General features: G+C 50.5%; 1 protein-coding gene across 3 annotated transcripts in view; it reads left to right on the forward strand.

Moving 5' to 3' along the window:
- Positions 1–21,776, forward strand: part of rhbdl1 (rhomboid, veinlet-like 1 (Drosophila)) — a 230,785-nt gene that overhangs the window by 192,993 nt on the left and 16,016 nt on the right. For all 3 annotated transcript variants that reach the window (XM_038820815.1, XM_038820817.1, XM_038820816.1), the window contains exon 6: positions 17,141–17,241. In XM_038820815.1, coding sequence (XP_038676743.1) covers positions 17,141–17,241 — 101 coding nt within the window. The remainder of the gene's footprint in view (positions 1–17,140; positions 17,242–21,776) is intronic.

The following is a 21,776-nucleotide window of genomic DNA, read 5'->3' on the forward strand; positions in this document are numbered from 1 at the left end:
GATGGAATACAATGTTGACAAAGGCGAGGTTATCCATTTTGGGAGGAATAACAGTCGGAGGCTGATGAGGTTACTCAGCATCCAAACGGTGGGCATGCACAATTCAATTTCTAGACAAAAACTCCAAATATATTTCACAAGAAATAGCTCCACACTCCGTGAACATCAAAACCATTCACAAGTCGAATGAATTTTTTTCTGTATTTTACCATGAAGTAGGTCGCATTTCCTTTGCGCTAAGCATGTCATTATCATCCTTAATCAGCGACTCAGCCTCTTTTGCATTTTTACAGATTTTATTTCTGCTATTTAATTGTGTAATAAAATAGTCAATGGGAATTAACCACATGGGAGTGTTTATTTAGTGTGGAACCTCTGTGCAAAGATTGACGGTGTCTTCATGTAGTGCATGATATTTCACATTATGGATGTGTTGTTAATGCAATGGTGTTTGGCAACTATTTGATTCCATGCTCCATTTTGTTGTTAGATGGCTTTATGGTTAGTCTCATTTTGAATCCAGTGATGGGCTCCACATTAGTTTCCACAGACGCTGCAATGATACATTGCTTAACACCAAACCTCAGCGCAGGATTTATGGGAGTTAATAAAAGCAGGTCAAATCAATGGTGCAGCATGGCTGGGTTATTCCGCTGGGGTCTGCCGAGGGAGATCGACCCGCTTTGAAAGCTTTCCTGCATGTTTTGACCACAAAGGGTAAGTCTGTGCTGTTATTGATGACTCAAAAGTAAATTAATTGGAACCATCTCTCTATCTCAGGGTAGCGGGATCACTTTGGATGTCAAGTTAATCAAGTTCACAGGGAAGTAGTATTATAGTTTAAGGATGTCAAAGTTCCAGGGAAAACAGGCCTCAAAATAAAGGGCTTGATTCAACCAAATGGGAACAAAGTCCCCAAGCTAGCACGTTTAGCCGCGTGTTTCCTGGTGCTCGCAGTGCTGAGGAACATGTGACTATACTTAACGCGACTCGCATTGAATTAGAAAGTTGCCAAATTAGCTCCTAATCCATTCTGCTTGCGACTAACGGTCTTTTTTTTAACTACTGAATGGAGCTGGCTTGTTTTTGTAATTATAAAAATAGCGTTTACTCGCCCCTGTGAACATTAGTAGAGTGTAAATGATAGGGGAGTCTCCGAGAGTTCTGGACATTAGTATTCCAGAGAAAATGTTCAATACCTCTCGTACTCTGCTGTAAATCTCTCATACTGTCTGGTATTTTTGTATTAGTGCAGTACAAGCCCAGAATATTAGCTATGTGACAGTTTACACCACTATCCATCTTGACCTCCTGAATATCCACATGCAGATAAGAAAGGATAATGTTGGATAGTGCTGTAGCCACATAAGGATCTGCGTTGTGTGTGTGTGTGTGTGTGTTATAGGGAGCTGTTGCGGCGGAGAGGATTAACCTCATGACCTCTTTGCGGACACTCAGAGCGCAAGAAAATAGGATCAATCCTCAGATATTAGACGAAATATGTAAATTTGAGGGCAGATAAATAAAGAGGATTTGTGTGACGCTGATTCCCAGTTGGATATGCAGGTTTATTCTGAGGAGTAGTTTAAATGGAATTAAGTAGATGATTGTAAAGAGAGGTTGGGTGGGGTTAAATGCAGGTTGTTGATATTGATAGAATTTGAATGTCCCAGGTAGGGTAGGCTGTGATGGGACCACACTAGTTTGAACATGCACTCTGTACAGTAATGAAATTTGACTTATAAAATTCTAGGTCGTGGATGCATTATTCACAATCTTCAATTACAGGTCATTGAACGGCACTGATTTTTAAAGAGTGAATTGACAGCTACGTCCTGAGATACTCGGAGATCCCTGGCCTCTTTGAGGACCACCCCAGGATGGGCGGTTGGCTCTTGCGGGATGAGGCGCACCTGCTTAGGGCCTGGCTAATGATGCCAGTGGAGAGGGCGGTAACCGATATGGAGACCCGATATACCGAGGCCCATGTGGCCATCTGGGCTGTCATTGGATGGTGCATCGGACTGCTCTGAACGTGATTCTGATGCGTGACCGCTCTGCGGGGGTGCACGCCAGTACGCCTCTCAGAGGGTCCACCCGCTTTCTGGCGGTCTGCTGTGCCCTCCACAACCTGGCACAGCAACAGGGCAACGTGCTGCAGGTGGGGGGGGGGGGGGGGGGGGGGGGAAGGAATAGATGGCCATCTCCAAGGAGGAGGATGAGGAGGGGCTGGAGCAGCAGGGGCTGGAGCAGGAGGGGCTGGAGCAGGAGGGGCTGGAGCAGGAGGGGCTGGAGCAGCAGGGGCTGGAGTATGAGTCCGGGGATGACTCGCAGGACCAGTTGAAGGATGGAGGACGGGCGGCAGCGGCGAGGATCCGGCAAGCTCGGAGGGACAGTGGAGGCCCCTCATCCTCACCCACTTTACAGAGGACGTGGCCTCGTCTGTCACTTCCCCTCTCCCTCCCACCCTCCATTTCCCACCCTCCCAGCACTGTCAGCCGGGTCACTGGTCGAGAGCAGAGAGGTGATGTGATAACCCTCAGAGAGCTGAGCGTCAGTGCTCCTCAATCTGTGCCATAGTCTGACCCCTGCCTGTCTGCTGAGTTCTCGCTCACACCCATCGCCCATCGCTGCGGTGTGCAGCGGGGGGGGGGGGGGGGGGGTAGCGGCAGGGATCCAGGTTCGGGGAGATGGGGCAATGGGATTGGCACTGGGCCCCGCATAGTGGAAGGAAGTGCAAGAGGTATCAGGTTGGTCAAGGTGCAGATATTTTAATGGTTTCATAGAATGTTCACCACTGCCCCAACTTTCCTGATTGGTGCCGCCCCACTCAACCCATCCCTGCACACTCTGCTCCCAACCCTATCCCCCATGCACACTCCCCATTACTACTTACCTACCCTCCTTCCCCCCAATGCCCGCTCAACGATATTCGCACCTGCTTAACCTTCCGTGCTCTGCCGCTGCATCTAGGTGTATCCCAGGATCATGGGGGCAACATGTTTTATTGTACAGTACAGTAGTAATCCCAACTGCCCCAGCCCCTGATGGTGCTGCCCCCTTTCTCATCCCCCCTTCCCCACCCCCTTCTCCCCACCCCCATCCCCCCTTCCCCACCCCTCCCCTTCTCCACCCCATCCCCCCTTCCCCACCCCCTCCACCCTATCCCCACCTTCCCCACCCCCTTCTCCACCCCATGTCCATCCCCCCCTTCCCCACCCCCCTTCTCCACCCCATCCCATATCACCCCTTCCCCCAACCCCTCCACCCCATCCCCCCCTTCCCCACCCCCTTCTCCACCCCATCCCCCCTTCCCCACCCCCTTCTCCACCCCATCCCCCCTTCCCCACCCCCCTTCTCCACCCCATCCCCCCTTCCCCACCCCCTTCACCCCATCCCTATCACCCCTTCCCCACCCTCTTCTCCACCCCATCCCTATCACCCCTTCCCCACCCCCTCCACCCCATCACCCCTTCCCCACCCCCTTCTCCACCCCAGTGTCCTCTCAGTCATCCTCGATGTGCTTAGCCCTCAGTACTCTGCCACTATGTTTCTGTGCTTCCCCAGGATGCACATCAGAGGTGGAGGCAGGCTGCTTCTTACCACATCCCTTGGCCAGAGGTGGGTGACTTTGGGGGCCCTGGGGCCAGAGGGCTCTGACCCACTCACCAGGGGAACTTGCACTGCCACCATGTTTGGGATGCTGACTTCGGGACGCACGGTTGTCAGCAGGCAGGACTCAGGGGCGGTCGTAGCCGCCATTGCCACCCCACAGGCAGGCTCCGGATTAGCCCCTAATGACCCCTCCTCCCGGTTGCGGCCCGTAGGGCCCTGGGGGTCACCTCAGGACGAAGGGCAGCTGGGTTGAGCTCTGGATGCCCCTGCATTATCTGGCTCTGCCAGGCTTGGCGACTCCCAAATGTCTGCACCGTGTTGTAGACGATCTCAGCAATGCTACGCTCTGAGGCTCCTCGCCAATGTCCACCTGCATCAGGGACATGGTACTCAGCGACCGGGATGTGCTCTGGAGCGCCCCAGCAGTGTGCACCAAGATGGGGCATGCTCCGCAGCGCCCTAGCAAGGTCCACCTCAGCCTCTGACACGTCCCCCAATGTCCGGGACTGCTTCGCAGAGCCTCACAAAGGTCCACGTGCTGCCTAGGCCCTCAGCCATGGCCGTTACTGACTGAACAATGCCTTGGACACCACCACCCATGATGCTGACATCATGCTCCAGGCTCTCCACTGCGGTTGGCACCCCAACACACCTCCATGCCACGCATTGCCAGCAGTATCTCCTCTGCCCTCAGCCTCTGCGACTCCTCCGATCAGCTGTGGACCTGCTGGAGTGTCTGTGACGTCCCCCCTCCGAATCTCTCAGCCGCGCCCTCTCGTCTCCATCAGCTCCGGGAAGCATGTCCACTGAGGTGTGTGTCTCTGCGCTGGTGCAGGGTGGGGGTGGCAGCCGTGACGCGACTATTGTGGTGGCATCCTCGGAACTCTCCTCTTTCGGAGGCATGGGGGGGGGGGGGGGGGGGGGGGGACCACTCCGGATGGGCCAGCCCCACCGGATGGAGATTCTGTGGGAGAATGGACATGTGGTCAGTGGGTGGGAGGATCAACGTGCTGGCATGAACAACTCACATGTGACCGGTCATCTGGGTGGGAGCTGATGGTTACTCACCTCTGCAGACCAGTCTCTATGTCGGTGACTGTTCTGTCCTCAGCCACCGCCGCAACCTCCAGGGCCCGTACCTCGGAGGGAGCGAGGACTCTGACGTCCAGCACCCTGCTGCCCTCTCCCGTCTGTTCTGGGTCAGCTTCTCCTGCGGGGACACGGAAAGAGCATAGTGAGCCAAACGCTCCGTGTGGAGGGTGGGGTGGGGGCGCACGGTGGGGAGAATTGGGGCACAGGCATTGGCATCACTGCTGGGCATGCGTGGGGTGGGACGCGGTACGATGCTGGGGGGGGGAGGTGCGTGGCCGTCGGGAGTGGGGGTGACTGGTGGGACTGGTGCCGGGGGGCTGACCCGTCGAGCCCTGGAGGCACAGGGTGTCCCGTCTCGACAGTCCGGCCAGGTCTGCATTTCCCAATCTCGGAGCTGGTTTCCATGGTGACATGACTGCGTGCCGTGGGGGGTTTGCTCTGCGGGATCAGTTTCAGTGCTGCCCCCCCCCCCCTCATTAGCGGTGGGCTCGAGAGTGCGGTCCTGGCGAATCAGCTGCCGTGACAGTCACTGGTGGTGTGAGACCCGCGGGAGGCTCGTTAAGTGGACTAATTAACGTTAGGTATCAGTGAAATCATGACTGGAAAGGGATCCACAAATGGAACCTCACCAGCCTGACGGAGGAAGTTAAAAAGGACCTGCAAAGATGGAACACACTCCCGCTCTCCCTCGCGGGGAGAGTTCAGACGATCAAAATGAACGTACTGCCCAGGTTCCTCTTCCTGTTTAGATCCATTCCGATCTACATCCCCAAGGCCTTTTTCAAAGCGCTGGACAAACTCATCATGGCGTTCGTATGGGGGGGTAAAAATGCTAGGATCCCAAAGAAGGTCTTACAAAAAACAAAAACCAGGGGAGGGTTAGCCCTCCCGAATCTACAATTCTACCACTGGGCAGCAACAGCCGAGCGAGTAAGGGGATGGATCCAGGAGCCAGAAGCTGAGTGGGTGCGTGCGGAGGAGGCCTCCTGCATGGGAACCTCCCTCCGGGCCCTCGCCACGGCAGCACTCCCATCCCCACCCAAAAAACACTCCAGCAGCCCAGTGGTGACAGCCACCCTCCAATCCTGGAACCAACTGCGGCAGCAACTTGGCCTGACCAAAATGTCGAACAGGGCTCCCATCTGCAACAACCATAGGTTCAAACCAGCACTGACCGACGCCACCTTCAAAAGGTGGAGGCAGGACGGGGGGACACTGTCAGTCAGGGACCTGTACACGGACGACAGGATCGCAACACTGGACGAACTGACAGAGAAATTTCAGCTAGCTGGGGGGAACGAGCTACGGTACCTGCAGCTCAAAAACTTCCTACGAAAGGAGACAAGGACGTACCCACAACCGCCACGACAGACACTACTGGAAGACCTACTGGACGCAAGTATCCTAGAGAAAGGGAACTGTAGTGACATGTATGACCGACTGGTAGATAGGGACGACACCGTACTGGACGCAACAAGGAGGAAATGGGAGGACGACCTGGGGATGGAGATCGGGTGGGGACTCTGGAGCGAAGCACTGCATAGGGTCAACTCCACCTCCACGTGCGCAAGGCTCAGCCTGACGCAACTAAAAGTGGTACATAGAGCCCACTTAACAAGAACCCGTATGAGTAGGTTCTTCCCGGAGGTGGAAGACAGATGTGAACGGTGCCAAAGAGGCCCGGCCAACCACGCCCACATGTTCTGGTCCTGCCCCAGACTCGTGGAGTACTGGACAGCCTTCTTCGAGGTAATGTCCAAAGTGGTGGGAGTGAGGGTGGAGCCATGCCCGATAGTGGCGGTCTTCGGGGTTTCAGAACAGCCAGATCTATTCCTGGGGAGGAGGGCGGATGCCCTTGCCTTTGCCTCCCTGATCGCCCGCCGTAGAATCCTGTTTGGCTGGCGGTCAGCAGCACCGCCCAGAGCTGCGGACTGGCTGTCCGACCTCTCGGAATCTCTCCAAATGGAGAAAATCAAATTTGCCATCCGAGGGTCGGACGACGGCTTCCACAGAACGTGGGAGCCATTCATGCGACTGTTCCGGGACCTATTTGTGGCCAATGTACAAGAGGAAGAATAGTCGGGGGAAGGTAGCGGGAGGGGGGGGGGGGGGGGGGGCTACAGGTTCGTTACGGGGGTTCGATGGCTAGCTAAGGCCCAAAACCAAGCTAAATAAACATGTTGAGGGGGGGAGGGGGGGGGGGGGGCGCAGTTACTACTACGAAGATGCTTACCTGTAAATATGTGTGTTAATTTTTGCGTGTTTGTTTTTGTTTGTTTTTTTTTTCTCTCTCCTAACAATTTGTAATTTGTTCAATATAAAATACGAAAACTGAATAAAAACATTTATAAAAAAAAAAGGTATCAGTGAAACTGTCGGAAAACTCCCGGCGACTCCTGCTCTCCACCACACGTGGAATGCATTTGGTTAGATCGCGCCCTTAGAAACTTTCTCTGCAGTGAGAAACTAAACTGACTGGGCAGTCCGGCTCCTCAGAGATCGCAGCGCCATTTTGAAACGATTTTGCCCCGATCTCAAAGTGAGGTTGAAGGTCCCCTACACCCAGACAATACCCCCCCCCCCCCCCCCCCCCCCCCCCGGCAGACATGGGCATCACCCCAGCCCTCGACCCCGAGGGGCAACCTCGCCCTCCCCCAATCAATAATGAGCCCCCCCCCATTACCTGGGCAAGAGGATGTCACTGCTCCACACCCATCCATCCTTGTGGGATCAGGGTATTACCCACACCCCCCAACACCCACAAATCACCCCACTGAGCAGGCCCTGCTATGGGGTCGCTGAGGGCCCATCCACCTTTCGAGCATCCTCTTTCCGCCCCCTCCCTTTCAGGACCCTCCCTTCATCCCCCACATTCCTGTTGGCCCTTCATCCCTGCCACCACCACCCCCCCCACCCTTCATACCCCCCTTCGCCCCTCCTTTCATGGGCATGGCCCCCTCAGGCCTTACCCCTTGGGACCTGGAAAATTCCCCTGACCCCCTGGCAGTTCCAACTTGGCATTGCCAGTGTGCCCAGGTGCCAGGGGGCAGTGCCCTGTGTTCCTGACCACCCAGAGGGAGCTCAAACAGCCTCCGAGACCCCCGCAGAGTGGCCCTCACGCCTGGTCTCCACCTGTGGAGACCGTTACTAATCGGCACCTGGGTGAGGCCTCGCCGGTGTGACCGGTGATTCCCGGGAGCCGGGGTGGGGGGGCCGTGGCCTCAAACTGACCGTGCGTTAGCTGGATCACGGCCAGCGATGACCAACTCCAGATCGCGTGGGGACCGCGGGTCAGTGACTCACGTGCGGTTCAGCGCCCGGCGCGAAGCCCATTTTGGGCCTCTTCCGCCACGTTCCTGGCGCAGCGGGATTGGGATCAGCACCGGGAGCAAAGGGGTGGGAAAATCTGCCCCATGGTACACAGACTGCGAACTGGGACAAAGAAAGGAAAATTCCAGTTTTATTCCTGATATATCCCATTGATAATTATTGAATCCTCTCTTGGATAAATTGCTATTTTCCCAATTAAGGCAGCAGTGGGTAGCATTTTCTTTGTAATGTTAGACCATGTGCTCGGGGCTGTTTAGCACTGGGCTAAATCGCTGGCTTTGAAAGCAGACCAAGGCAGGCCAGCAGCACGGTTCGATTCCCGTAACAGCCTCCCCAAACAGGCGCCGGAATGTGGCCACTAGGGGCTTTTCACAGTAACTTCATTGAAGCCTACTCGTGACAATAAGCGATTTTCATTTTTTCATTTCATTTTTTTATAATGGTCTAAGTGGGCATGAGTGCTTTAATATAACGTGTGGATGCTCTGAAATATTGCTGTAAATCATCGATAATGGACAGGGATCGACCGAATAACCCTAAGAACAGACAAGAAGAGAGAAATTTCTGCCCAAATCCCTCTCTCACATTACTCTGCGCTCCAGCAGACTTTTCAATCAATCCATTTCTGTGAAGGGGTTTTATTTCATCGAGATGTGTGAGACCCCTCTCATTGCAGAAGGGTTGATTCGCAGACAATCAGATCACACAGACCCAGCAGCACAGTACGAGGTGTGGAGAACACCAGAGAGACATTAACAATTTAGAACTACGATTAAATATACCGGCTCACTGCTTTAATCCCTGAATCTCAAATCTGCCTGTTTTGGAATCTCTTTCTCTAAAGTAGGGCGTGTCTGTTTTCAAAGACTGCACTGGGGAATTGTATTGAACTGTTTTTAACGGGTTGGTTAGATTCATTGTCTGTTGTGGACATCAGGCATCATGTACTTTGGTCTTGTGATGTCAATGCACAGAAAACTGGCCAGTGATGCTTTAACACCATGATTCATCGCTGGGTGACATAGTGTGGCAGTGTGCAGTGTTTTTACATGTGTGTTTTTATCAGGTTCGTCAGTAATGTGTCTATCCGCAGAAGGATTCTGTCAAAATGCGCACAATTCATATTGCTATTGAAATGTGCAGCAGGCAAAGGACAAGATACAGTGTTGAAAAAGGGGCTCCAGGCTGTCACGGAGCCGAATGGTAATATGCTATTAGCTTTGGGTATTGCCATGATATGAATACTGAGCCTCTGAGCGTTTAAGATATGAACCTTCAGTGCAATTCCTCAGATCTGATGCTTTGACATTGCATTTAATATGTTAAACACCAGGGGGGTAGAAACGTGTTGCGCCTGTTAATCGGTTGCAAGGTCAGGGCTGGTGCAAGAGTGCTAGGCGACCTTTGGCCTTGCCCCCCCCCCCCCCGAAAATAAACTTTCGAAAATGAATATCCTGCATTAGTGAATCGTGCTGCCACGATGGGCCAAATGGCCTCCTTTTGCGCCATAACAATTCTGTACTGATTGTACATTCCCATTGTTGTACATTTGCACAGTATATGCGTTTAGTCACCACAGAGGAGACCAAAATGAGAGGCATAAAGAAACTTGTTTTTATTAATAGGCAACTATTTGCACAAACACTTCAAGTCCCAGCCGAGGAATACTCTCCTTGACTGCCATTAGGGCCGAGCTGTTATTGCCAGAGCCCCATTACTCCTCCGATGGGCCCTGCCCCTCAGAGTGGAAGTGTGTATTCTACTTGGCTGGCTGATCGGTACCCTCTCCGTAGATCTCGTGCGGGTTATAGCAAAGTGGTAGAGGAAATGCACATTGTAATGTGTAATGTGGCTCACATTATGTAATACCAAGTCTTCCTGCTCCCCCTAACTCATAGTCCTGGTTGGCACCTTCCAACAATCTACTCCGACCTCGTTATCTGAACCAGCCCCTTCCCTCGAATTTACCCCAGGGCTGGTGCTGGTTTTGCTAAGTTCCCCATTCTCATGGATCAGGTACGCGAGGACGGCACGGTGACGCATTGGTTAGCACTGCTTCCTCACGGCGCCAAGGACCCGGGTTCGATCCTGGCCCCGGGCCACTGTGCGTGTGGAGTTTGCACATTCGCCCCCGTGTCTGCGTGGGTCTCACCCCCACAACCCAAACGATGTGCAGGGTAGGTGGACTGGCCACGATAAATTGCCCCAATTGGAATCATTTTTTTTTAAATGGATCTGGTACGTGTGGAAGTGTCGTAGTTGCTGGCAGCTCAAACCAAGATCCAATTCTGGGACTTCCCCTGGTTGTTCTGTTTGGATCAGGCTTTGGGAAATCCAGCACCTCAGGGAGAGAGAGTAATTGCCCGTATAGCTTCGCTAATGCCCCTCCCCCCTCCAAGCTCACCCGTTCCCCTGGATTCACCACCACCACACAACCCGCTATGCTTCCGATCAGGGCTTAGACCAGCTGGGGTCAGGGACTGGACAGCCCCTCTTAATGAGACCCTAGGGATCAGAACCCCATCTGGATTGGACCCAACCCCCTCCTGTCAGGTCAGAGGTCAGGTCCACCCCATCCTACCTGCGGCCATCTTCCCGATCCTACTGGGAGCCAAATCTACTAAATCAGGCCAATTTGTGGAGAAGGACCCTGACACAAAAGGGCATTTGTTGTAAAGTCAAAACTCCACAGATTGTGAACAAGAATTTTCCATCCATAATTATTTTCCTACTGCCCTGCCGGTATTGTGTCCTGACCTTAGAAGTATGATAGCCCCTGGAATCAGACCTATAGCAGTAAGGCGTAAGATCCATATAACACTCAGCAGCACTAAACACAACCGCACTATAGAGATTGCTGCATTCAGACTAGAGGCTCCACTTGATGCCTTTTCGTAGTTTGTTCCATGTCACCCAAACTGGCCGGTGTGGAGTCTTGAACCAGGATCTTATTTTCTTAGTGTCTGTCGTCAATGCAATGCTTGTGAAAGATGCTCCCTATGTCTCGCTGCCTCTGTATCTCAGGGTTCCCCTGATGTTGCCATTAATACTGTGGTCTGCTCAGGAGCAGTCCATGGGGAAGGTAGTTCTCGGTGCACGGCACAATTGCTCAGAATTTCACCAATTTTTCCTGATCAGCTGCCAAAACATTGAGGAAAAATTGTCAGCAGCACAGCACCATTCTCTTCTAGTGATACACGAAAGCAAACTTTCGTCTGTTTCCACCATTAGTAATTCACGGAACAGGTCGATAGTCTGCCGCCAGGGGCTTACAGCTTGAGGGGAGCCACTCCACATCAATAATGACTCCAAAACATTGCATTCCTACATAAAATACAGGCCTGCTTGTGGTATTATCATAACTATCCGCATTACTAGGTTAATGTAATAATAATAACCTTTTATTGTCACAAGTATGAAGTTACTGAAAAGTCCCTAGTCGCCACATTCCGGCGCCTGTTTGGGTAATGTAGTGCACAGAGTAGCCAGTAGAGGGAGCTGCAGATACAAATATATAAGGCAGTGATGCTAGACCTTAGGGGAGGAGTGGGTGCAGGAGATAGCTAGTGATGGTCATCAGAGCAGTTAGTGTAAGAAGGTTAGATTATAGTTTACACCAGTAGTGAGATTAGCAGTAGGTGAGTGTAGTTACATGTCATTGATCGATTCTGTATTCTAAAAGGACTAAGTGTCAAAACCCAGTTTAGTGGTGTGAATAAAATCACAGCTTTGTTTAAGTAAAAGCTATACTGTGGTCTTTGTGTAGCCCCACGCCAACCATCCTACATAAGCAACACAAAGAACACCACACCGCTGGTGGCATGAGCGGGGGCCCACAGAGATTTGGAAAGGCTGGTTTTCTTGCGGAAGCTGCTCAGAGATCAGTTACCTTCCCTAATGACAGCCACCTGCAACTACCAGCTATTCCCTACAGTAACAAGGCCCCTCCACCAATCTTCTAACTCTCCCAGTTTTCCTTTGCACCTCGTGCCATCCACTTCAAGACAACCCCTGCCAACCGCACCGCACCCCCCCCTCCCCCCCCCCCAACCACCGACACTGAGAATCCAGTCAGAGTTAAAGCCCCCCGGCCGATCTGACTGAGTCTGAAATGGTCAGACATTAGCTGCATCTGCTATCTTGGGACCTGGTTTTAATTCTGGTCCAGTTTCAGGGGCCAGACACGGCTGGGAGTGAGAAACCCGTCAGCTGGTCCAGGAACTCAGAGCCTCACTTAAAAACTGCTGCCTGACTCCCCCCCCCCCCCCCCCCCCCCCCCCCTCGGGCTGAGAGGTTGATAGGGAGTTGTGGAAAATCACACAGAGATAGGTAGGCGGCAGGAGGGGCTGACTCAGACCAGCGGGCAGGAGACCGGTGATCACAGGTGGTTGGGGCAGGTTTAGTGCAGGGAATTCGGCCTATAACTTCCTTGTGGGACTGAGTCAAATTAAAGTCACGCCCTGATTACTTAATCGGCAGCTGAAGTGTCTAAGTAAGGCCAACTTTGGGCGTCCTTCGCAGATTAAGATCGGGAGCTACCAGCTTCTGGAATATCGAGGATCATTTAAAAGGTCCATCACCTGGTTTTAGCCAGGTAGGTCGTAGGAAAGCCACCTCTTTGAACTTAATCTGGGCGCTGAACTGCGCCAACAAATAAAACTGCCCATGATTTTATTTTGATTTTGCTTCCTTGAAAAAGTTAACATTTCCTGAATTGTGGCACATACTAAACCCAAAAGAGGCAACATGCATAGAAATGTGGAAATTAACTTTTCAATGAATGCCTGACCTGTAGCAAGCTGAATTTCAGTAGCCTGACAGCCCTATTCAATTAAAACTGTCTGTTTCTCATACGTGAATATTTTCCATTCAATGATGTAATCAAGTGTTTGAACTTTAGTGACCCTTAACTGGGACTGATTAATTAACCCTTCCATCTTTACAGCAAACAGAGGTAAATGGTTCGCTATCAGGTTGGTACCTAACCCTAACCCTAACCTAACCCTAACCCTAACCCTAATTTTTTTCTTTTGGCTTGGGTGGTAGGCTACCCTCCAGGTCCCAGTGTGACATGACAAATAGTCCAGAGGGCTAAACTTCAGAGAGTTATCTCACTGAGAGTTACCTATCACACTGTGGCACGTCGAGGTTGAATTCAGCTTCAGGTAAAATGCTGGTGTCGGTAAGAGTGATAGCAAACCTGTTGGGTTGCCTTAAAATCTCAGCACCTTCAGCCATGCCCTTTGGGGCCTGAGATGTGCCGTCCTCCCTGGTCTGATCCACCTGGGATTCCAGTCAACCTGGGAAGACTCTTAGCTGCTCTGTGAAATGGCCAAACAAGAAGGACAACCCACCGTCAGGGTAAATAAGGGATTGCCAACAAATGACAACCTTTCTAGTGGTGGCCACATCTCAAGAATTAATATTATATCTATATAAATATGTATATATGCATCAATAATTCACTCATTTTCTGAAATTGTTGTTTGAATTCTCATACTTAACTGTTGAAAATAAATTAGTAATACCGTCCTGAAAAGGAAATGAGAAAATATAGGCTTTGAATAGAATAGTAATTTGCATGTTAGTAATCTGTTGATTAAAACAAAATCTTTTATTTCCAAATAAATTCCGCCCAGGCATCAGAGTCAGCAGCATTATCCGTTTATCAGGGGCAAATTTGTCTCTGTAGCCCATGCATTTATAGGCCCATTGCAGACATCAAAGGTTCACCAACCCTCCCTGATTAACTGGGAATCTGCCAGAATTATTGATTGATCCCTTGGGCACTGCTGGTGATAAACTAGGAGAGAAGTACTTTGTACCCGTGGCATCTTCGTGCCTCCAGTGCCTGCAGTCTCAGCGTGTGACACTGCACCATCATACCCACCCACCTTCTTGATACACCAGCCACTGGCTAGCTTCCGTTTTAGCCTGTCTGCTGGAAATCCATCACGGCAGTGCCCCACCCCCCCCCCCCCCCCCCCCCCCCCCCCCCAGCCTGCCACACTGCTGCCAGTTATAGTGGTGGAACAGGACCAACCACAAATAAATTCCCTGTTTGTTTCTTTCTTTGATTCCTTCCTGAGAATTTCAAGGGAGAAACTCTCCTTGACCTTGTCCAGCCAGGGTCTCTGAGACTTGGCGGGTTGTTACCAGTACCTCTTGTAGATGGTACGCACTGTTGTCACTTTGCACCGATGGTGGGGGGGAGTGAATGTTTACGGTGATGGATGTCATGCCGATTAAGCAGCCTGCTTGGCCCTGAATAGTGTCGAGCTTCTTGAGTCTCACTGAAGCTGAACATATCCAGGTAAGTGGAGAGTATTCACGCTCCTGACTTGTGCCTTGTAGATGGTGGACAGACTTCGGGGAGTCAGAAGGTGAGTTACTCACTGCGGGATTTCCTCCCTCTGACCTGCTCGTGTAGCCACAGTATTTATATGGCTGGTCCTGTTCTCTTTGGAATGTTAACCATTTAACTCCCTTGCCATTGCCTGGAGCGATTCTCTCAATGTTATTCTGACTTCCTCATAATCACTTCCTTCTGGATTAAAGAATTGCAGTGAGATTGTTGATACCTGGAGCTCTCCAACATAGAACCAATCAACAGAACCTTCCAACTTTATCAGACCTTTGATTCAGTGGGATCGAAATGTTTCATCCTCGAGACATTTCTTTCTCTCCTCCCGTTACATTTTTTAAAAAATTACCTTGTGAAAACTGGCCTCTGGACATCCTCAAAGCAACATTATTGCCATTCATAGGAACTCCACACATTTATCGATCTTTTTGGGATTAATTGGTGCAGAGCAGGAACATTGTGATATAATTCCCCTTTTCACTCTGTGGGTTGTCTCGCACATCAGGAGGTTACCGTTGTTTTTCACAAGATATTTTAGGTCAAGGGTCGGTGTTCCTAACACTTGTGATGTATTTGAATGTAATCAACAGACGATAATACGTACGGTCATTCTAACACTTTTTTTACATCACGAACCTGCCTTGGATTTTGCACCTCTTAACAAACACAACTGGCTAACAAATCTTTTTTTTTATAAATTTAGATTACCCAATTATTTTTTTCCAATTAAGGGGCAATTTAGCGTGGCCAATCCACCTACACTTCACATTTTTGGGTTGTGGGGGCGAAACCCACGCAGACACGGGGAGAATGTGCAAACTCCACACGGACAGTGACCCAGAGCCGGGATCGAACCTGGGACCTCAGCGCCGTGAGGCGGTTGTGCTAACCACTAGGCCACCGTGCTGCCCTCTGGCTAACAAATCTGAGCAGTAATTGAAATCACAAATAATAAGAAGAGGCTGCGATCGACCGGTTAACACAGCGATGATGTTCGCATCATTGTAACTAGGCGGATATTTTACAATGGGACCTCTTTGACTCTGTACTTGCAATAAGCACATCTGCTACCGAAACACTGAAGGCTTGAGAACAATTATTGGATATTAACTGGGGCTCATCTTTGTTAGATGTAAGGAAGGAAAAATAAATATCCACAGTGAACTTTCCAATATATCTTAAACATCCTATTGGGTTCAGTCATGATGTCAGAGCCTTGTTGTTGTATTGATTCACATCCATTCGAGGTGAACTGCTCAAAGGGTATCTAATTCTTTCAAAAAGACATAACAGTTGGAACTGATAATGATACAAAGATCTATAAATATTGGATTCAGAAGGATAACTAACCACAGCTTGGGTACATTGAAGTCATTCAGGCAGATCTTGACATTGAGCAACAGCCAATAGGAATAAAAATTGAGAGCGTAGTAAAAATAATAATTTTTATTATTGTCACAAGTAGACTTCCATTAACACCAATGAAGTTACTGTGAAAATCCCCTAGTTGCCACATTCCGGCGCCTGTTCAGGTACACAGAGGGAGAATTCAGAATGTCCAATTCACCTAACAGCACATCTTTCAGGACTGTGGGAGGAAACCGGAGCGCCACAGACACGGGGAGAACGTGCGGACTCCGTACAGACAGTGACCCAAGTCGGGAATCGAACCTGGGACTCTGGTGCTGTGAAGCAACAATGCTAACCACTGTGCTACTGTGCCGACCGTCAAATGTGCTGCAGACTTCTTTTACACTTTTGGACAGTCAAGAACTACTTCACAAAGTGAACAGCGCCTATCGGTTACAGACTTACTGATCGGAAATTACAGAACATGCACAGCGAGGGGCACTGACTTCAAACCCAACGTTAACCGCTGGATGTATTCTCGAAATTAGAATGATAGGGGACTGCAAACAGCCACAAATAGTCAGGACAATAATATCCACCAGCGAACCAGACACAAACCCTACCCTAGGCCGATGTAGGTTTCTCACTGTCCGCCATCAAACCAGGTGTAGCATCAGGGAAGGCAGAACAGGCAAGGGAGGAAAGGGTAAATAAGGCAGTGGGGGATAATGTCAACCAGTTCATGGGGCGGGGGAAATCCACTTCATTATAAGGTGTGCGGGAAAAAAGACCAGTAGGAGATGTGGGCGAAGATGGGGACAGTTACCCAGATAAGAATTCTATGCTTACTGAGTGTAAGAAGTGACTCAGAAGTCAGGAGATAATGTTGCAAGTTGGAAATGTCACCAGCTTAAATCTGTAGATGATGAGGATACCAGGGCGGCACAGTAGCTCAGTGATTCGCTCTGTCGCTTCACAGCACCAGGGTCCCAGGTTCGATTCCTGGCTTGGGTCACTGTCTGTGCAGAGTCTGCACGTTCTCCCCGTGTCTGCGTGGGTTTCCTCCGGGTGCTCCGGTTTCTTCCCACAAGTCCTGAAAGACGCGCTTGTTAGGTGAATTGGACGTCCTGAATTCTCCCTCCGTGTACCCGAGCAGGCGCCGGAGTGTGGCGACGAGGGGATTTTCACAGTAACTTCATTGCAGTGTTAATATAATCCTACATATGACAATAAAAAGATTATTATTATTACTGAAGCTGGCTCCTGATTCAGACTGAATTGTTTAAGGAACTCCCTGGTATGATGGAAATGCTTCATCACTGATTAGACTGACACAGGAATATTCCATGAATCTAATAGCTTGCGTACCATTCTGTTTTTGTGTTGCAGGCTCCTTGACTGTGTCTGTGACGGACATGAGGGCACCCTTGGTTGGAGCCTCCGGTGGTGTCTACGCACTCTGTTCTGCACATTTGGCCAATGTTGTCATGGTAATAGTATAATTTGTGTTTCTGAAACCGAATATTGAGCTGCACTGCGGGGAATGGGCATGTTGGACAGAGGTGTGTGTTTCTCCTGACAAAGTAGAACAAACCCTGAATCATGGGTGGTGCCTTGTGGGGAGGGCTTACACCCCCCACAGCGAGATCCTAACCCCACAGCGAGTCCCTAACCTCTGGCAGGACGGACAGCAGCAGCAATTGTTTCGTGTCACTGCCGTGGGCCAGGAGCAGTCTAGGCGGGTGAGATAATCTGTCCAGTTACAAAATTCAGGAGTACAAGCGTCTTCCAATTTCTTTAGGTTCCACCTCATTCCTTTCTCCATTTCTTGACCAGGAGCGCTGGCAAGTGAAGAATTTCCATATTCCTGCTGGTAACAAGCTGTAATTGGGATGCGGGAGGAACCATTTGTTTGCGCTACATACCCAGGAATGTAGGTGAAGTTTTCCTTTTCCCATTAATTAAAATCCACCTCCGCCTCTCTCCGCCATACATTGAAAACCGGGCAAGCAGTAAAAAAGGTAGAGCTGGAATTCCTTCCCATTCCATTCCCGGCCGGCTGGAATTTTACCTCGCATAATAATTGAGAGCGTCTGCAAGGCCTCTTATTTTGGCAGGGGTGAGTGGGGCAGAAGCGGACGGCAGGGCGAGAGCCATGTGGGCCATTACCTCCCTAGGTTTGTGAATTTCATGAAAAGTTGTGTTTCCAATTGTCTAATTTAGTCGTTTAATGATGGTTTGAGTGGTCCGACTGCTGCACATTCATGCTATTTTCAACATCACAGTGTGTGAGCTGCCACCTTATTGAAATTGCCCAGTGAGCCAGGGAAACTGCCCCTGGAACAAGAACAAATCCGATAATTCAGCCTGCCTGGCAAGACGTGTTTCTTTTTATCTTTGTCCCAATTGCTGTACATATAGTTAGAGCACGTCCCCAGTCAAAGGTAATGTTAATTTGTTGTCCAGTGGTGCAAGGCTTGTCGTTAATTTCTGTAGTGTCTGTAAACTGGGCAGGTTGCACATCCGCCATGGCAGACAGCAGTTGAAATGAAAAATGAAAATGAAAATCGCTTATTGTCACGAGTAGGCTTCAATGAAGTTACTGTGAAAAGCCCCTAGTCGCCACATTCCGGCGCCTGTTCGGGGAGGCTGGTACGGGAATCGAACCGTGCTGCTGGCCTGCTTGGTCTGCTTTAAAAGCCAGCGATTTAGCCTGGTGAGCTAAACCAGCCCCTAATTGCCACCTTATTGAAATTGCCCAGTGAGCCAGGGAAACTGCCCCTGGAACAAGAACAAATCCGATAATTCAGCCTGCCTGGCCCCTGATAATCTGATTGAGGAAATGTGTGCTGTTTGTAGAGGACCTGCTCCGGCAGCTGTGTAAATGATTCACCTGCCACATGAACCTGTGTCGTTGCACATAAATCCTGACCAATACATCTATTAGTCCCAGCTCGGCACCCATTGCAAAAACAGCAATTTTGGGTCATTCGCTGAATGCTCAAATGTCCCCCCCCCACCCCCCCGTGGTGCCGTCCTATCGATTGCTGGAAGTTGACTATTACTGAATGTGCCAGTCAAGACTAACCAATCCCATGGACTTTTCGCACAGTCGTGCGGCCGTCTGAAATCTGAAAATAGAAGACTTTAGACGCTGAAAATGTAAGTTGAAAACTTCAGAAGAGCTAGGAGGAAGTTAACGAACGATCGGTTAGAGACCAAAGAAACCTTTCGAGGGCCAGAGTCTCAGTCGGCTGCTAACTCTGAAATACGAAAATAAAACTATTCAAGAAATTGTACAATTAATATAAGGACAGTATTCAGAGAGGAACGAAGGAAGTGAGAAGGAGTATTTGTTGTAGGGGAAGGCACAGTGCCTGGTAGCAAGGGCCACCCCATTGTCTGGCTCCATCTTTGGGTTGCACATATAACAGTTTCAGATCAGGTGCAGCTTCTAACGATTGGACCTGATGTAAGTGGCAGCACTCTAGCCTGTTGGTGCCATCTGGTGGCTGAAGCTGGAAGTTCCAGCCTTTGTTCTGAATGTCAGCGAGTGAGTGGGTGTCCTGTATTGGATTTGGTGAGATGTAATTAGGCAAGAACTCAACCAACGGCAGCACCAGGATTCAGGCACATGGTACAACCTTAAAGTCCCATAAATAGCTCCACTGCTACATTGCATTCAGAATAATCAAATTCAACTGCCTTGTTTAACATTGCTGTCTTCTTTGAGTGTTGCCTGGACTAATAAATATGAAAAAAATAATCCTTGCATCTTCTTTGATGGAATTGATAGTTTGACAACTAGTTTTGTGACATCAAAGTTTCTGCCTACAAAAGGTGATTTTGCAACGGGGTAGGCCAGGAGGTTACGCTGCTGAGCCTCAGGATACAAACTCTTAATCCATCTAGGTGCGTACATAAAGCAGGAAAAGGTAATGATTAATGCTAAACAGGCAGAAGATCCATGACTGATGAACATTTTCTGTCTAAAACGATCAATAACAAATTTATTTATCTTCAGTCATTTTAAAATTAATGTCGTCAAACTCCTGAATCTTTTGCCGAGTGAATCGCCACACTCTAAATCCATCGTTAAATAGTCCCAAACCAGTCTGTCAACCAGTTACCTGAAGGAATTCACACCTGCCAAGGCCGGAGAGAAACTGTTCTCTTAATGTTTTATATGCCGGTGACTTTACAACCACAAAACTGGGGCAAAACATCCTACTTAATATTTTAACGTTGTGCTGTCATGAAATCTTTTCATCATAGATTCTATTGTAGATGTTAATAACTTTTTTCTACAAATTTGTGTGATGCACGATTAATTGCACAAAGACTTGAGTTGGGTACAACTGAGGCTTTATTGCTCTAAGATGTGTGGCCTCCCACAGCAGCTGGCGAAATGGCAGCAGCATGGAGGACACACATATTTATACTCCGCCTACTGGGCGGAGCCAGCAGGCAGGGGCTGCCAACGTACCTGTAGTACAGGTCCTACCATACATCCTCTAATAGAGGTGCAACAGTGGTTTACCACATTCACCCCCTGTTAAAATTGAGTCCGGCGGGGGTGGTGGAGAACTATATACAACAAATGGTTTTTACATTTACAATATTCGATAGAGAGGGAAAAAAAGTGTCTTTTGAAGTCCAGTGGACCAGTTAGAGGTTTAACCGGTCTGGGGCCTTGATGTGCCGCTGGGAGCGACGTAGTGGTGGCGGCGATGCCGATGCTGGTCTGATGTCCGGTGACTCCGGGAGCGTGCCGAAATCCTCTTCATCCTCGGGCGTGGGCAGGGGGAGGACGGATGGTCCTGGGGGGGGGGGGGGGGGGGGGGGTTGCTGCTGGGAGCGCTGGGGGAGGGTAGATTGGCGCCGGGCCGGGGGTGGTGTGTTTGTGGAACCTGTTGGTGCCAGGTCCCTGAGGGGGACACAGTAGCCTGGCAGCCGTCGGGGTACGCCACGTAGGCATACTGGGGGTTTGCATGGAGCAATTGCACCCTCTCCACCAACGGGTCCACCTTGTGGAGTCGGACGTGCCTACGGAGCAGGACGGGTTCTGGAGCTGCAAGCCAAGTCGGGAGTGACACCCCGGATGTGGACCTCCTGGGGAAGGCAAAAAGACGTTCATGGGGTGTGTTATTCGTAGTGGTGCACAATAGTGACCAAATGGAGTGTAGTGCATCAGGGAGGGCCTCCTGCCAGCGAGAGGCTGGGAGGTTCCTGGACCGTAGGGCCAGTTGGACGGCCCTCCATACCGTCCCGTTCTCCCTCTCTACCTGTCCGTTTCCCCGGGGGTTGTAGCTGGTCGTCCTGCTGGAGGCGATACCCCTGCTGAGCAGGAACTGACGCAGCTCATCACTCATGAACGAGGATCCCCTGTCACTGTGGATGTAGGCGGGGAAACCGAACAGAGCGAAGATCGTGTTGAGGGCTTTGATGATGGTGGCAGACGTCATATCGGGGCATGGGATGGCGAAGGGGAATCTGGTGTACTCATCGACCCCACTGAGAAAATACGTGTTTCGGTCGGTGGAGGGGAGGGGCCCTTTGAAATCCACGCTGAGGCGTTCAAAGGGGTGGGAGGCCTTCACCAGGCGTGCACGGTCCGGCAGCTTGCACTCCACACAGACCAGGCAGTCCCTGGTGACTGTCCGTACTTCCTCGACGGAGTAGGGCAGATTGCGGGCCTTTATGAAATGGTACAACCGTGTGACCCCCGGGTGACAAAGGCTGTTGTGCAGGGTCCGGAGTCGGTCTACTTGTGCGCTGCCACACGTACCTCGGGATAGGGCGTCTGGGAGCTTGTTGAGTTTACCGGGGTGATACAAAATCTCGTAATTGTAGGTGGAGAGCGCGATCCTCCACCTCAAGATCTTATCATTCTTGATCTTGCCCCGCTGTGTGTTATTGAACATGAAGGCTACCGACCGTTGGTCAGTGAGGAGAGTGAATCTCCTGCCGGCCAGGTAATGCCTCCAATGCCGCACAGCTTCAACGATAGCTTGGGCCTCTTTTT

This window comes from Scyliorhinus canicula, chromosome 15 (genome assembly GCF_902713615.1).
Source record: "Scyliorhinus canicula chromosome 15, sScyCan1.1, whole genome shotgun sequence".
Classification (NCBI taxonomy): domain Eukaryota; kingdom Metazoa; phylum Chordata; class Chondrichthyes; order Carcharhiniformes; family Scyliorhinidae; genus Scyliorhinus; species Scyliorhinus canicula.